At 38.2% G+C, this 16,618-nt stretch overlaps 1 protein-coding gene across 6 annotated transcripts in view; it reads left to right on the top strand.

Moving 5' to 3' along the window:
- Nucleotides 1-16,618, top strand: part of LOC129246841 (protein cappuccino) — a 173,226-nt gene that overhangs the window by 82,436 nt on the left and 74,172 nt on the right. For 3 of the 6 annotated variants that reach the window (XM_054885496.1, XM_054885494.1, XM_054885497.1), the window contains exons 3-4: nt 13,358-14,059; nt 16,166-16,570. The exons of 2 other annotated variants lie outside the window; for them this stretch is intronic. In XM_054885496.1, the coding sequence (XP_054741471.1) occupies nt 13,358-14,059; nt 16,166-16,570 (1,107 nt within the window). The remainder of the gene's footprint in view (nt 1-13,357; nt 14,060-16,165; nt 16,571-16,618) is intronic. One more of the 6 variants, XM_054885498.1, reaches the window with a different exon arrangement.

Below are 16,618 nucleotides of genomic sequence, written 5' to 3'. Positions count from 1 at the left end.
GTTTCAATTTCCTTCTGCACAGTTCGCCCCCAAGATATTTCTAGACGGCCAACCTTGCGAGCACCTTGTGGATTTCAATCCAGTGCTTGACTACTGATTTCATTTGCGTCCTTGCGATCATATGCCCAAACCACCTCCACACTCGCAGTTTTATCATGTTCGCTACCAGCTGGATTTTGCACCTCTCGTATACATAGATCGCCATTACTTATGGTGTTGGGCCACCAGATCTTCAATATCCTGCGTAAACATCTGTTCACACGGCTTTGAATTTTGTTTTCGATCCAATTATTTGTGAGCCAGGTCTCCGATCCATACAAGAGTACTGATAGTACATTTGTGTTAAAGATCCGTAATTTTATATGTATGCTGAGGATGCTCGAAGACCAGATAGCTCGGAGCTGTGCATACGCGCCGTTCGCTTTATTTATTCTGGTAGTAACGTCTAGTTTCGCACTGTCTTCAGCGGCAATGATACTACCCAAGTAGGTAAAGGTGTCAACGTTTTCAATTTGATCACCATTTAAGAGGAACGGGCGGCTGCTAGAGGATCAAATTTTCATGGCTTTTGTTTTCTCGTGATTTATTTTTAGCCCTGCATTCAATGAGGTTGAGGGCAGATCATCAATTTTACTCTGCATGTCGGTGTGTTTGTGTGCTCCGCTTGAAATTCATTCATTCATTCATTTGATTTGGATTAGCTTAAGGGCTATACCCGGTAGTCTAGAAATTTCAAAGAATCGATTTTTTGTGTTTGCGATATTTCGAAAGTATAGAATCTTAAGAATATACTGTGAAACATCCACGCGGAAATTCCCAATATTATAGCTTCTACAGCCTATTAACTAGGTAGAGAGCGGTCCGCGTGCTCCTATCCCTCAAACTTTAAACTCATTTATCTCGAAACGACTTTTTTCGGCCTGATGTTGTAAAAAAAAAACAAAAAACTATACAAACGAATCGTCTGAAGTTTTTATATGTTGTTCACAACATCAATGGCTATCGCCCACCTAGAATGATTTTATTATTTCAATTATTTCGTATTTTTTTGATTAAAAAATTAAAAAAAAAAACCGATTTTTAGAGTGTCAAATTCAAAACCACGTAATTCTTTTAATTTGTTTTTTCTAGTAGCGGGACATAGCTAGAGTCATACTGATAAATAATTTTTTTGATTTTTGTGCTTCAGATAAATAGAAGAGCCAAAATGGGCAACACCGCCCAGGTTCAATTTTTTGGGAGGGCCAACTTCAGCACCATTTTTAAAACTATTAAAATTTTAATTTTTTTTTTTGCATATTTGTATGTAAAAGAAGTTAAATAAAAAGCCTAAGAAATTTAAATATCGTTTCCAATTTTTTTTATTGTAAAAAAAATTCCGGAAAATACCTCTAGGCCACCGGGACCCCTTGAGGAAAATGTGGGCTGAGGTAGAGAAGGGACACAGAGTTGAAAGTGTCTGCGAGTTAATTATATTTTAATTGCTTTTTTATTGAGCTCAGAGGTATACTGATTTGTCTGTAAACACACATCAAGTCCAGCTAAGCATTTCAGAAGTCTAATAAGAGAATTAGAGATATGAGAACAAAAAAATTGAAATATGAAAAAGGCAAGCCACGAAACACACCAATACCAACATTTATAAAGAAAAATTTATTTTCCAAAAATTTGGAACAAAAAAATATTATATAATTTTTCTTCAAAAATTTTTATTTTAGGCTGAATAACTAAAAACAAAAAACTACAACAACAAAAATAAAATTTAAAGAATTGTCAAAGGAACAGAAGATATTCCACTTTAAATGGCTAGAGGTAGTCGGTAGTCATAATTTTCCAAAAATTCGATTTTTTTTGCATTTTTTTAAAGTATTTGCATTTTCTAAGAAATTAGAAACATTGTGTGAAAATTTGAAGGGAATACGACAAGTACTTTTCGAGTTATTCAGCAATTCATAGTCATAATTAAAAAAAAAAATTGACTTTTTTTTGCATTTTCTTAAAGTATAATTTCTTAAAAATATTGTGTGAAAATTTGAGGTGAATCCGACAAATACTTTTCGAGTTATTCAACAATTAACAAAGGGCGCTCGGGCGCTCCGGAGCCGATAGCAAAACTTTATATGCGTTTTTCTCAAAACTATGTTTTTTAAACTGATGATCACTGTAACTTAAAAATAGCTTGGTAGATTTCTATAAAATGTATACTGCTTTTGAAAAGCGTAAAAATCTCATTCAGGCACGAAGAATTTCTTTTTTCAAAAATTTAGATTTCTTTTTTCAAAATTTCCATTTTTTTAAACAATTAATTCTCGGTTTCTTTCTCGAAGATCTGAAAAATATTTCCTGAGGCCACCATGTTGTTAATTTTGAAAACAAAAGCTTCGACTAGGCGCAAGATAGTCTATTAATAAAACTAATTTCTCTTGCCTGATTGAGTGTAGATGAATCTCCAAGGACTTGTTATGATCAACGCCAGGGACTTCTGGAGAAACAGGCTCCATACAAACAGCGATAACTTTTACAATTATTTTTGAAGTGAAAACTTCTTTAGAATCGTTGGGAGTGATTTGAGAAAAAGTGAAACGAAAAAAGCGACACTCTTGGCTACGAAGCGTTATATTATATGTTGATATAAACGTACCGACGAACTAAATAACTTTCAGGCCAGCGCCGACAGCATGGCGCGATAGCCGAGCGGCTAGCAATGTGAGCTTCCGATCCAAAATCCTTGGTTCGAGTCACAAGAAAAAAAATTTTTTTATACAGTTATTTTATTTTATTTTACGATATGTTTATGAGGAGCTTTTTTTCATGGCAGAAATACACTCGGTGTTTTGCCATTGCCTGCTGAGGGGTGAGCGCTATTAGAAAAATAGTTTTCCTTAACTTTGGTGTTTTCACCGAGATTCGAACTGACGTTCTCTCTGTGAATTCTGAATAGTAGTCACGCACCAACCCATTCGGCTACGGCGTTTGTTTAATTTTACTGATGCAAAAATGAGGAAAAATATATGAATAAAGTTTGCTTACTGTTTACACATTTTCCAAAGGTGACGGAGAACCAAAAAAAAAAGTCGATTTTCAAACAAATACGAGTGCATATGTGTAATTGTGTTAGAGTTTCGGTCACGCAGGTTTTGCTGGGGACGCTAAATATTTTCATTTTTAAATATTTACCGCAATTATGCCGAAAAATAATGCAGAAAAGTGTCGTGAATATCGACAGAAAAAAAATCAATAAATAGCATCACGGAATTCATTCACGAAATTTTAATAAAGTATACACCAGAAGTATCGCGCATACTTAGAAAAGATTACAATAAAGTTCCAATGATTTTAAGTGGCGATTTTAACGTAAATTTTGCATTGGACACAGCGGTTCCTTTAATTGACGTTCTCAATACAACATTCAATTTAAAAATGGGTAACAATCGCACTGAATCGACAACACGATCAAAAACAACCATTGACGCGGTATTTCAAAGATATGTTGACAACATCGAAACCAAAGCATTTGTATCATATTTTAGCTATCATAAGCCACTCGTATCATTTGTTGAAATTGAAAACATTGAGGATGAATAATAATAAAATGAAGAAAATAAAATATGAACTTTATAGCAATATTATAATGAACCTATAATTATCCCGCTCCTAATGCTGTTTTCGTCTTATTCTCTCTCAGTTTGTTTTACGGAAGGTTTCACTTCTATCGCGTCTAATCGTTAGACTGGTATTTTTTTTTTTTTTTTTTTGTTTTTAATTTTGCTAAAGTCAAGTCGAAACATGATGTATTAATGCTAGGTTTTGATTTTTGTAAAATAAAGCAACTGATTAGCAAAAAAATTTTTTTGAAAATCATCATTTTTTCGGGCTTCTGACTACCCCTAACCCCTTAAAAACTCTATACCAAAATATTGAACATTCAATAAATCTAAAAATTATTCAATTATTTTCTAAAATAATTCAATTTCAGTAATAAGCACAACTCGCTTGAACAAATTAATTAAGATCTAATTTCAATTCGATTTCGAGTTTTATTAAAATATAAAGACAGACTAACCAATATGCAACTCTCAATGCTTGTAGGAGTTTTTTTTGTTGGCTGCTGGAACTTTGGCTCAACACTACATTGAGCCACTACTGCAGTAGCTCTATTCATTCCATGTTAGAAGCTCCATCCAAAGGAATCGCCCCAGCATCTTCCCTTCAGCTGCTCTCTTGTCGAAAGTCCAAACTTTAAATATCTTAGTTATTACTTTATCGATACTCTAGCGTACTTTTCAAAGATGAATATTAGTCACCAATTGCATACGGCAATTCTTTAATAAACCTTATTTTATTATCGTTCGAAATGCTGCTATCTGTTTATCAGCACTTCAACTTTCTGTTTGGGGGCGTCCATAAATTACGTGAGATGTTTTTTTTTCAATTTTCTGTACCTCCCTCCCCCCCTGATGAGATGTCGTGAGATTTTATTCAACCCCCTTCCGATCCCCCAATCTCATGTGAGATTTTTCAAAATGTTGGTTTCTTATGTAAACACGTTAGATTGTTATTGTAAAAAGAAAAAAAAATTGCTTCGTGCTTTTATTTACGACTAGTTAAGACTAGTAATCAATATTGCTCAGAGTTATAAGTGTAATAAAAATTTAACAATAGGAGACTTAAATCGTAACTACTCGAATATCTACTCTAATTCAGTCCATGGAGAATCATGCGCGGTTTCAGAGACTATTGAGACCAACATATCCATATGATTTTCAGTAAAATCATCTGCTCCTTCAACTTCGTTCTGATCTATCCACTCTAAGCCGTTGACGCTTGCGCACAGTAACTCATTAGCTCGTCTTGTGACAATCCGTGAGGGTCGCACTTTGCGGTACATACGCACTTGCTTAGCTGGTGCAATGGGAGCTGCTCGCCTGTGCTCTGCAGCTCTTGTGATAGATGCGAAGTAAATACCGCATGTACTGCAGCATATTTTCTCTAAATCATCACATATACTTGGGCAATAGAGATCATAAGGCATGCTGATAAAGGCATTCAGCGGTTGAATCGGTAGGCGTATTAGAAATGGAGCAAATGACTTTCCGTCATGTTCTTTAAAGTCCGGAATTATCAAACGTCAATCAACCTAAGTGATGGGGTATGGAGGTGGCAGAAAACGGTCGTGAAGAATCATATGGAGATCACTCCGGCGTCGGCTGCAGCAGTTCTGATCATCGCATTTCATAACCTAAAAAAATTAAAAACAATTTCCCTTTGTAACTCTTAATAAAAATTTGTTGACATTCGCGCTCGTTAAAAAACTAAAAACAAAATTAAAATAGGCACGCATAAAAATTTGATATGAATCAACTGCAATGTACCTGGAGTAAATATTGGCTCTCTCTAAACAAAGAAGGTTGGAACCTGTCCGTGTGTCGCTGCCGCTCAGCTCGTACGCTCTTGTTCATCGAGTCGCACGTTCGGCTGATAGTGGCGCGAAAACAAACGACGGGCTACACTGTACCGTAAATTCAGATTAAATTGAGCTATTTGGTATAAAACAAATATGGTGGTTTGACAGCAGTAATGTATAACGTCGAAGTATGAATGAAATTATTTTCTTTCGAACGAATTAGTGAATGATCTTAATCATACTACGATAACTTCTTCTTCTTAATTGGCGCTATAACCGCTTACGCGATTTTGGTCGAGTTTAACAAAGCGGGCCAGTCGCTTCTTTCTCGTGCTAACCTGCGCCAATTAGACACACCAAGTGAAGCCAAGTCCTTCTCCACCTGATCTTTCCAACGCAGAGGAGGCCGCCCTCTTCCTCTGCTACCACCAGCTGGTACCGCATCGAATACTTTCAAAACCGGAGCGTTTGTATCCATTCGGACGACATGACCCAGCTAACGTAGCCGCTGGATCTTTATTCGCTGCGCTATGTCTATGTCGTCGTAAAGCTCATACAGCTCATCGTTCCATCGTCTGCGATATTCGCCGTTGCCAACGTGCAAAGGTCTAAACATCTTACGCAGAATCTTTCTCTCGAACACTCCAAGCGTCGCTTCATCGGATGTTGTCATCGTCCAAGCTTTTGCGCCATACGTTAGGACGGGCATGATGAGAGTCTTGTAGAGTTTTAGTTTTGTTCGTCGAGAGAGGACTTTACTACTCAGTTGCCTACTTAGTCCAAAGTAGCACTTGTTGGCAAGAGAGATTCTACGTTGGATTTCAAGGCTGACATTGTTATCGGTGTTAATGCTGGTGCCTAAATAGACGAAGTCTTTTACAACCTCGAAATTATAACTATCTACAGTGACGTGGGTGCCGATACGCGAGTGCGCCTACTACGATTACGCTTAAGATTAAATCTTAAGCATGTACAATCTGGATAATGGACCAAAATAGTATAATTTTTTTTTTGTTTCAATCAGAAAAAAAAATTGCGTGATATTTGCCGAGACCACCCCCTCTCTCCAACGTAAGATTAGATGAGATTTGCCTCAAACCCCTCCCCCCTTAAATATCTCACGTAATTTATGGACGCCCCCTTTTCTACTCTCTACTTTTAGTGTTATAACGACAGACTCTGACTTCTTATATGATACATCTAAATATGTTACTTGTTGTGCATCACCCTAACCTAAATTAATAACCATTTTATGACAGGTGAAAGTTGCAGATAACAGTTCGTAAATTTTGCTTAAAATATAGCCGTTTGTAATTTACAACTGAGATTTAATATTGTTCATATTTCTTATTGAAAGGGGTATTTCAAAATTTCAGTAGTGAACAGTGATGGTAAATGTAGGGAAAATTCCCTACACGTAGGGATTTTTGTCAAATAATGTGAGGTTAGGGATAAGAAGGACAGATTTTTTTAAATTCTGTAAATGTAGGAAATTTTCAAGGGCAGAAAAAATTTTAGAATAGCGGGAAAAATTAAAAAAAGTTCATTTAAAATAAAAATCTGCAGTAAGATTTCATGTCAGACTCTCTTTCCTTATGACAGCATACTTATAAAAGCGTTAATACGGCAACATTGCCATTTTTTTCTTCGTTAACGCTAACGCGATTTTTTCTTCGCGCACAAATTGTTAGTTGTCCCGCGTTTTCTGCTGCTTTTCACTTTTGAAGAAAGTTTGCAATAATTTTAGTTTCAGCTTTTTTATATTTAAAATGTATATATTTTACAGAAATGAGCTTCTCCTCTTCGACTGACTCTTCGGAGAAACACCAGGAAAAACAATGCAAGTATCGGAAAGAAAAGTTCAATAACAAGTGGCTTGACGACGACAATTTTAGTGGATGGTCGGAAGCTGTGGCTTATGATCCATTTAAATGCAAATGCGCAGCGTGCGACAAAGCTTTGAACTGCGGCAAGTCTGATTTGCAGAAGCACGCCGAAACAAAAATGCACCAAAAAATATGAAGGCAATAAAAAATACACGTAAAATAAACAGTTTTTTAAGAAAAAGCCGAGCACACCAAATGGTTCCAGAAATTTCGAAATAAGACTTAGCATGTTCTTCGCTGAGCTTAATGTCGCGCTGCAAGTGGTGGACCACTTAATCTCGCTCTTAAAAGAAATCGTACCGGATTCTGAAATAATAAAAAACTCTGAGCTCGGAAGAAAGAAGTGTATCACCATAATAAAAAATGTATTGGCAAAAGAGGAAAAAGACAATTTAGTTAGTACAAAAATTAAAAGTAAACAAGCTTTCTATAATGATCGATGAAAGCACAGACATCGGACTCAATAAGCATACATATGTGTCTCCTGGTGAGATTTTTCGACGAGGAAAGCGAGCGGGTTGTGGTTAAGCTGCTGGATCTAATTCCAATAAGAACTGATTGCACGGCAGAAGCTCTGTACGGAATTTACATTTACTTTATTACATTTAAGGTATGTGCAGCGATGGTGCCAGTTTAATGATCGGGGGGCAGCATAATTCCTTTGCATCAAGATTAATTAGGGACATACCATCGACAGGAGGGACTACGCTATGGGCATCTTTTTAGACACAAAGGGGGCGTTTGATATAACCACTTTTGACAGTATGTGTAGCTTTGCTAGTAGGCACGGCGTAGACCGGGTGCTGGTGAATTGGATTCGTTCGATGCTGGCCCAAAGAATCGTCTCGGTGCGAGCAGAGGAAGATCTGCTGGTGTCATCCCGGGTTAATAGAGGTTGCCCCCAAGGCGGTGTGCTGTCTTCATTGCTCTGGTGCATGGTAATCGATCCTCTACTCAGCACCTTAAACGATTCGGGAGTCTACGCACAAGCATATGCGGACGATGTTGCTTGTTTGGTAACAGGCCCTTCGCTTATGAAAATATGCAGGAAAGTGCAGAAAACTCTGGATCTGATTGACACTTGATGCTGTGCGAATGGGCTATCGGAAAGTCTCACCAAGACTGGTATTGTTCTCTTCACCAGAAGGAGGAAGCTTGATGGACATGTTCTGCCTAAGCTAAAAGGAGTCACAATCCAGCTATCTAAGGAAATTAAATATCTTGGAGTAATCCTCGATAGGATGGTTCCATGTGTAGAAGTCCACGCAAGTGGGGAAAGTTACTGATCGCCATTCACTTGGGAATGACCAGGACGATTCTTCTGCATCTGGTTCAAGCAGCACACAACGGCGGGGATTAGCCCACTTACCCTCTGGGTAGCTTCCGAACACCCGTTCGGGAGTGAGCTAACGTGAGAAGGCGAAACATTTCAGGATAGCTGGTTGTACGTTGGGTTTGGGACCCGTCACTTAAAAATCCCCCCTAATGAAAAGTTTAAAAAAGCCTCGGATGAGACCTTCCTATACTGATTACGACCCCTGCAAACGAACTAAGGACTATGATTTGAGGGCATGCACCTGGAATGCCCGGTCCCTTAATGGAAAAGGTGCCTCTGCCCGGCTGGTTGATGTCCTCGTGAGAGTAAAGGCTGACATCACTGCCATCCAAAAGACGCGATGGATGGGGCAAGGAAAGAAAACCGTACGACCTTGCGACGTCTACTACAGCTGCCATGTAAAGGAGCGCAAAATCGGTGTCGGATTTATTGTGGGAGAGAGACTTCGTCGCCAAGTACTGTCGTTCACTCCGGTGGACGAGCGTCTCGCAACAATCCGCATCAAAGCCCGTTTTTTTAACATATCGCTAATTTGCGCCCACGCCCCGACGGAAGAGAAGGACGATGCGACCAAAGATTCCTTCTATGAGCGCTTGGAACGTTCCTATGAGCGCTACCCCCGCCACGACATAAAAATCGTGCTTGGCGACTTCAACGCCAGAGTGGTCAAGGAGGGAATTTTTGGTCCCACAGTTGGAAAATTCAGCCTGCACAACGAAACATCCGGTAACGGACAGAGGCTGATCGACTTCGCCGGGGCCCGAAACATGGTAGTCTGCAGCACCAGATTCCAGCAAACCGGCATCCACGAACAATGGAGCAACATTTCTCGTTCTCTACGTACCGCCGCCGAAGAAGAAATCGGATTCCGGCGAGCCTGAAAAAACAATTGGTACGACGAGGAATGTCATGCTGCCGCAGAAAGAAAGAATGCGGCCTATAGAGCCGTGCTGCGATCGGGCGCAACGCGAGCCATGTGGGATCGCTACAGAGAGCGGAAAAAGGAAGAGAGACGTATTATCCGAAAGAAGAAACGAGAGGCCGAAATACGTGAGTGCGAAGAGCTTGAGATGCTAGCCAACAGGAACAACGCCCGAAAATTCTACCAGAAAGTTCGGCGGCTTACAGAAAGTTTCAAGACCGGGGCGTTTTCCTGTAAGAACAATGACGGCGAACTGGTGACTGACGTACAGAGCAATCTTAAATTATGGAGGGAACACTTCTCGAACCTATTAAACAGTGACATCTGCGCATGTCACCGAGAAAGTGAAGATCCCGATACCCCAATCGTTGACGACGGAATTGTCGCTCCGCTACCCGATCATGACGAGGCGAGAATAGCGATAACGCGGCTAAAGAACAACAAAGCCGCGGGCGCCGACGGACTGCCGGGTGAACTATTCAAACATGGCGGCGAGGAGCTGGTAAGCTGCATGCATCAGCTCCTATGCAGAATATGGTCGGATGAAAGCATGCCTGCCGATTGGAATTTAAGTGTTCTCTGCCCAATCCATAAGAAGGGCGATCCTGCAATTTGTGCCAATTACCGCGGAATTAGTCTTCTAAATATCGCCTATAAGGTTCTATCGAGCGGTACTAGAATAAAAAAAAAATTGACAAAATTGCGGTTTTGAATTTGACACTCTAAAAATCGCGTTTTTTTTTTAATTTTTTAATAAAAAAAATACAAAATAAGTGAAATAATAAAATGATTCTAGTACGGGCGATGGCCATTGATATTATGAACAACATATAAACACTTCAGACGATTCGGTTGTATAGTTTTTTGTTTTTTTACAATATCAGACCGAAAAAAGTCGTTTCGATATGAATGAGTTTAAAGTTTGAGGTATAGGAGCGCGCGGACCGCTCTCGGGCAAGTTTTATCGGATTTGAATGTAACGAGCTCCTAAAAACTGCTCCAAAAACGGCTGCGAACAAAATTAGCACAGATTGTCTACAGTTTTATATTACTGCTTTGGAAGAGATACAAAGGAGATTACCGCTCAAAACTGAGCTATTCAAAGAAATTGAGTCTTTAAATCCAGAAGTTGCAATGGCGGTAAAGGGAAACAAACATGATCTCACAAAAATAATCTCACATTTATAAATATGTGTATTTATATATATTTGAAATAAAATTTGTTTTTATTATATTATAAAGTGTCAAAACAGCACCAAGTCCAAAACTTAAGCAAATAATTCAATTTTGACGTTACAAGTGCCTCATTATAGTGTAAACACAGAAGAAAAAATGTTAGGAATTTTGTAGGGAAAATTTTTTGTAAGTGTAGGGAAAAGTAGTGAATTTTTTTGGGCTGTGTAGAGATTTTTTAAAAAATCATTTACCATCACTCGTAGTGAATAATTCCTAGGCGTTAGAAAGCAGATTTCGTGTTTTTATTGTTGAAAATAATCGTCCGTATGAGTCGGCAATTCAAAGGTTAGTGAAAAAATTTCAAGATACTGGTTCTGTCGAGGATAGAAAAAGGACTATCAGTCCAAAACCTGGTCGTTAGGTTGAGGATATTCCTGCTGCAACGCAAAATGTTGCTCAACAACCTTGAACATCGATATCTCGAAGCAATATTTTACAGTTTACTCATATACAGCTGTTGATAGCTAATTAGAAACGACACTTATTTCAAAATAAATTTTCCATTTTCCTTTTAAACACGTATTTTCATAACTTTTTGCCAATTTTATTTAAAAATATGATAAACTTAAAAACTAGTGGAGAACCATTTAATCGCAATTCTTTATTAAATATATATATATTTTTTTAAAGCATGTGAAATGCATGATTTGGATAGGGCAACTAATTAGAAACAGTAATGTATTATCAGATCAACATAAAGATTATGTTAGTATTTGGTTCCATAACCCTTTTGCTTCAACACTGCCTCACATCGATTGCGCATTGATGTAATGAGATTCTGACAGCGCGCCACAGGTATTGCTTGCCATGCCGCTTTTACTTCGGCAAAAAGGACATCCATATTTGGGATATTTTTGGCACTCACGGCTTTTTTAACGTCACCCCAGAGGTCCTCTATTGGGTTTAAGTCCGGACTGGATGATGGCCATTCCAAAACATTGATGGAATTTTCGTCGAAAAACTGTTTCGTCAACTTTGCCGTGTGCTTTGGATCATTATCCTGTTGAAACTTCCATATAACAGGGAAATTTTCCTCAGGCCACGGCAACATTACATTTTTTAGTATATCGACGTATTTCTCCTTATTTAAAATTCCATAAATCCTATGGATTGGGCCATCACCATTCCACCAGAAACATCCCCACACCATGATTGATCCTCCACAATGCTTCACTACCCGTGAAAGGTAGCGAGGATTGAATTCTTGGTTGATTGGCCGTCGAACATACCTTTTACCATCTGGGCCTATGCGATTTATCTTGGTTTCATCGCTCCAAACGATATATTTCCATTGATTTGGAGTCCATGACCAATGGGATCTCGCAAAGACTACTCGCCGTCTCCTTTGTATTTTAGTTAGAAGGGGCTTCTTGCGTGCTGCTCTGCCATGCAGTCCAGATTCGACCAGACGCCGAGCAATTCTCCTCTTGGATATTTCGAAATTATATTGATCCTGAATTTCCCGTTGGATGTCAGTGGAAGTCGTTTTTGGGTCTCTTTTGGAGATGATTGCTATCTTGCAGTCAATTTTTGCTGAAGTTTTCCGGGGCCTTTTCTTCCGTGGAACATGGTCAACAGTCTTAAAAAGTTAGATATGCTTTAAGGCGTTAAAAATCATTTTTTTTTTTTGAGCATTTGACTTGCTTAGAAATTTCACTGTACGACTTTCCAGCCTTACGAAGGTCAAAAATGGAGCTGCGCAGGGCAGGTGTACAGCGTCTGCTTTTTCCCATTACACATCTTGAAGACGAATATTTTAGTTGCTTTTAAACAACCAATTTAAAATATATACACACCAAAAAGTCGATTATATTACTATTAAAATAACACAACTTGCCGAATATGCTTCCATTGAACAACTGTTTCTAATTACTTGTCTCAGTTTATTTACCTTGAACTAAGTAACCCATGCACTGCGTTGGATAATATTAACGGTACTTCAATTACAAAACTACAAAACTAGGCGCATTGGGTAGTAAATGGAGTAACAAAAGCAATGCAAATGATTTTAAAGAAAAAATAACGGTAAATTTAAACAGTTTAATATTATGCTCATCAAGCGTTTATCAAAAGAGAGCGTTTCTAATTAGCTGACAACAGCTGTATTTTAATATTTATATTATATCTAAAGAGGCATAGCCAATGGCAGTTTACAAATAAACTCCATTTTTACGCCTTTTAAGGTAAAAATTATGTAAGCTCATAATAGCTAACTATCATTCATTGCAAATATTTATATGTGTATGTATGTATGTAAGTTTGTATAAATATGTATTTGCATATCTCGAAAAACCAAGTAGTTGTACCAAGTAGTTGCTTCTTTCAAAATCTCTTTCTACAACTGTGTTCTAATAAAATGTATACTCTTATCTACAATAAATAATTCTGCATCTACATAAATACAAACTAAATTCCTTGCATGCCGTTTTGGAGTTCTTAAACTTGTTTTGGAGTTAATGTTGCGTTACGAAATGTAAGAAATAGTTCTGTTAAGATTTTCAATGAATGCCACAGCCATTGTTAACAATTAATCTCTTGAACATCTTAATTATTAAAATTACTAACACGCGCAGGGAAACCCCAAAAACCACAATCGGCAAAGAAAAAGATATCAAAACTCTTCAGCAGAAAAGTTGATTATGAGCCCGAAGAGTCGGCAGCAACAGAAGATTGCCAAAAGAGTACAGGTAGCAAACAAAAGCGTCTTGCACCAAAGCCACCTGAGACAAAAGAACTTCTGAGCGATATTACAAAAGAGAGTACAGCGCGCTCACAACAGGTGGTGATAACGGCACAGCATGAAAAGGCAGACGAAATAACTGCAACAGCTAATAAAGTAAAGCCATCAAACGATTTTGAGCATACAACACCCACAACAACAAGCGCACTAAAGGTTGAGCAAACACCAGCAAAACAAGACAGTGAAGATCACCGTGAGTTCATTGAGCATCTCTTCGCTGCGGTCGCCAATAATAGCAGCAGCGAAGCAATTGAAACCACAACAGCAGCCGATGTAGGCAGCGCAACGGACGATGAGCGCGATTGGTTAGACTATGACGACGAAGAAAGCGGGGGCAATGATAATACAGCACAGAAGAGAACGAATTTTAGAAGCAAGCAAGCAAAACAAACTCGAAAACATGCCTACAAACAATTGGAAGAATCAACAGTTGGATCTACCGCGGTGGTGGAAAGTTTCCAAGAGCTTCCAGCGTCTCGCACAACCATAGACAATAACGACGCTACTAAGTGGAATGTCAGCTCAAAGCGAAATGGTAGAGTACCCACACACATAACCACTGGTAGTAGAGTAATAATAAAAAACCTAATTGTATTTATGTTGGGGGGAAGGTGAACGCTTCAAAAGCGTGATTTTGTGAGTGCAAAGTACGGTGGAAGAGAGGCTCAGTCAGTGCTGATAGATTGGACGGAGAGACTGTCGTCAGTGTTGAACAAATGCGATGGTGTAGAGTTTACACTGGACTGATAAAAATGTTAGCAAAAATATTCGAATGAAAGAAGGCGCCATAAAGAATATTAATTCAAAATAAATAGAGAACAGGACATCATAATGAATATTAATTAAAAAGAAAAAACAAGTGAGTTATCATGTATTGCCTTCGAATAGAGTGTTTTTCTTTGTCGACAGTTGGAAATGACTAATATTTTAGGAGATTTTAAGTTTAAAAAAAATCCGCGTGCAGGAAAAGTTTTTCCAATCGCTTTTATAGATAATATATACTTATAGGTATATATGTAATTGGCGCTTACACCCTTTTTGGGTATTTGACCGAGCTCCTCCTCCAATTTGTAGCATACGCCTTGTTATTGTTTCACAAATGGCGGGTCCTAAAGTTTTAAGCCAATTCCGAATGGCAAATATTTTTTATGAGAAACTTTTTTATGGCAGAAATACACTCAGAGGTGCCTGGCGAGTGGCGACCGCTATTAGAATAGCTTTTTCTTCATTTTGGTGTTTCATGTACGGAAATTCAAACCTACGAAATGTGGGTTACCTTGAACTTAATTTCATGATCATCCAAAATAAATGTAATGCATTATAAACTTTGCCCTTCTCAGTTAAAGCGGTCCAATAAATTATGTTTTTCTAAAAAACCTTCCGTTTCGGCTTAATGCATCTCCAATGTGGAAGCACTTTAAGAAAACTCCCCCGAACTCATCTATCATATAATTTGCTATGATATGATTCCACTTTTGAGCTTAACAAAGATATATTAACTTAATTATGTTTACACAATAAAGCTTGATAATGTGGCTCAATGTAATGTTTAAACAATAAAGCTTGATAATGTTTCAAGTTTTACCTTCCTTATGCGCCTTGTTCCAGATGCCGGTATTCTTTCAAAGCAAATTTATTCGGTTACAAATTTTGAGTTAAATTTTTTGTAAACAAGATAAAAATTTCAGAATTGCTCCGAATTTAGATAGATTTAGCTGCTTTCATAGTACTTACCATCTAACATTAGCATTTTTCATCATCACACTTTTTAAAATTTTTGGAATTCAAGAGCTTAAATATTTTCTGTTTTACTTGGTCATACCCGTGCCTTAGTTTACATTTTTTGCTTCCTATTTTTTAATGTCCGGAAAAGTGATCTTCCTCGCTACAGCACATATCAGATCCTCTATATTCAGCTCCTACTTGGGGAAGTTAGAGAATTCAACTTTATTCCACATTCTGAAATATTGATACAGTTTCTGAAATGCAGATGATGTTTAAGGGTTAGGAAAGTGTATAATTTGAAGACAGCTTAAAGTTTAGGTAATTCTATGTCAATTGATCCTTGTGTGTAAATATGTCGCCACGCTTTACGTCTAGTATACTTTCGGTCACATAGGTATAGTATATAAATAGATTGACCACCGACTGACCTTCGAATGCCTGCATGACCTCAGGTGTTTTACTTTACATATACGAGTATGCGAGCTTATTAATTTGATTAGCTTTCCCCCAAGAGCCTTTACTGCTCGCATATATGTACATATGAATTTCCGTTTTACACCTTCAACACGCGATTACTTAGTAGGTATGTATGAGTATTTAACATGCATTAAAGTTTAAATACACACCTTGGAACACCGATTCCATGCCACCTCAATCCCAACTCTCCAAAATACAAAAGCTACCAAGTGAACAGCACTGACGGCCAATATAAGCGTCACGCCGCGCCGCGCCTTCCAACTCTTTTCTACCACTGTTGCTTTCAACGTTCGTTTTGTTTGGCTGGCTTTCTTTGCTGGAAGACAGCAACAAAGCAGACACAGCTCCAACTGAAGCTCCAGCTAGAGTTCTACTACCAATTTATAAATCACACAAACCAATTTCCAGTGTGATTTTAGTAATGCTTTACATTTCACAGGCAACGCATCGGCGACAAATGAAGAACGAGTTAAAACGCCAAAAAGTGTTATTAGTAGTGATTGTGAAGGGGCGCAATCGATTAGTCTTGTTGTTGCTGGTGATTGTGGTTGTGGCATAGCAAAGCCACAAAGTAACAAATATCAAAGACAAAGAAAAAGTGAAATTAATGAACCAACGGATCAGTGTGTTGACAGTGAAAAATCTGAAAAATTCAAGCAAATTACAAAGCATGAGAAGACATTGTGCTCGCGCAGGTTGGTCGTGCAAACAGAATCATGGAAAACGGCGAATGCCATAAAACGTGTTGAAGTTCAATATCGAGAACAAGGAAAAAAGCAAGAGGAAAGTGTGCACAGAAAGACGGTGGAAGCGGATAGTGCAGTCGCACGCAAAGAAGCCACAGGTGGGCAAAATAGGAAAACACAAAAACAATCTGGTAGTGAAACAAACA

This window comes from Anastrepha obliqua, chromosome 5 (assembly GCF_027943255.1).
Source record: "Anastrepha obliqua isolate idAnaObli1 chromosome 5, idAnaObli1_1.0, whole genome shotgun sequence".
NCBI lineage: Eukaryota > Metazoa > Arthropoda > Insecta > Diptera > Tephritidae > Anastrepha > Anastrepha obliqua.
Note: the sequence above shows the minus strand (reverse complement) of the source record. Positions and strands in the feature narration are given on the sequence as shown.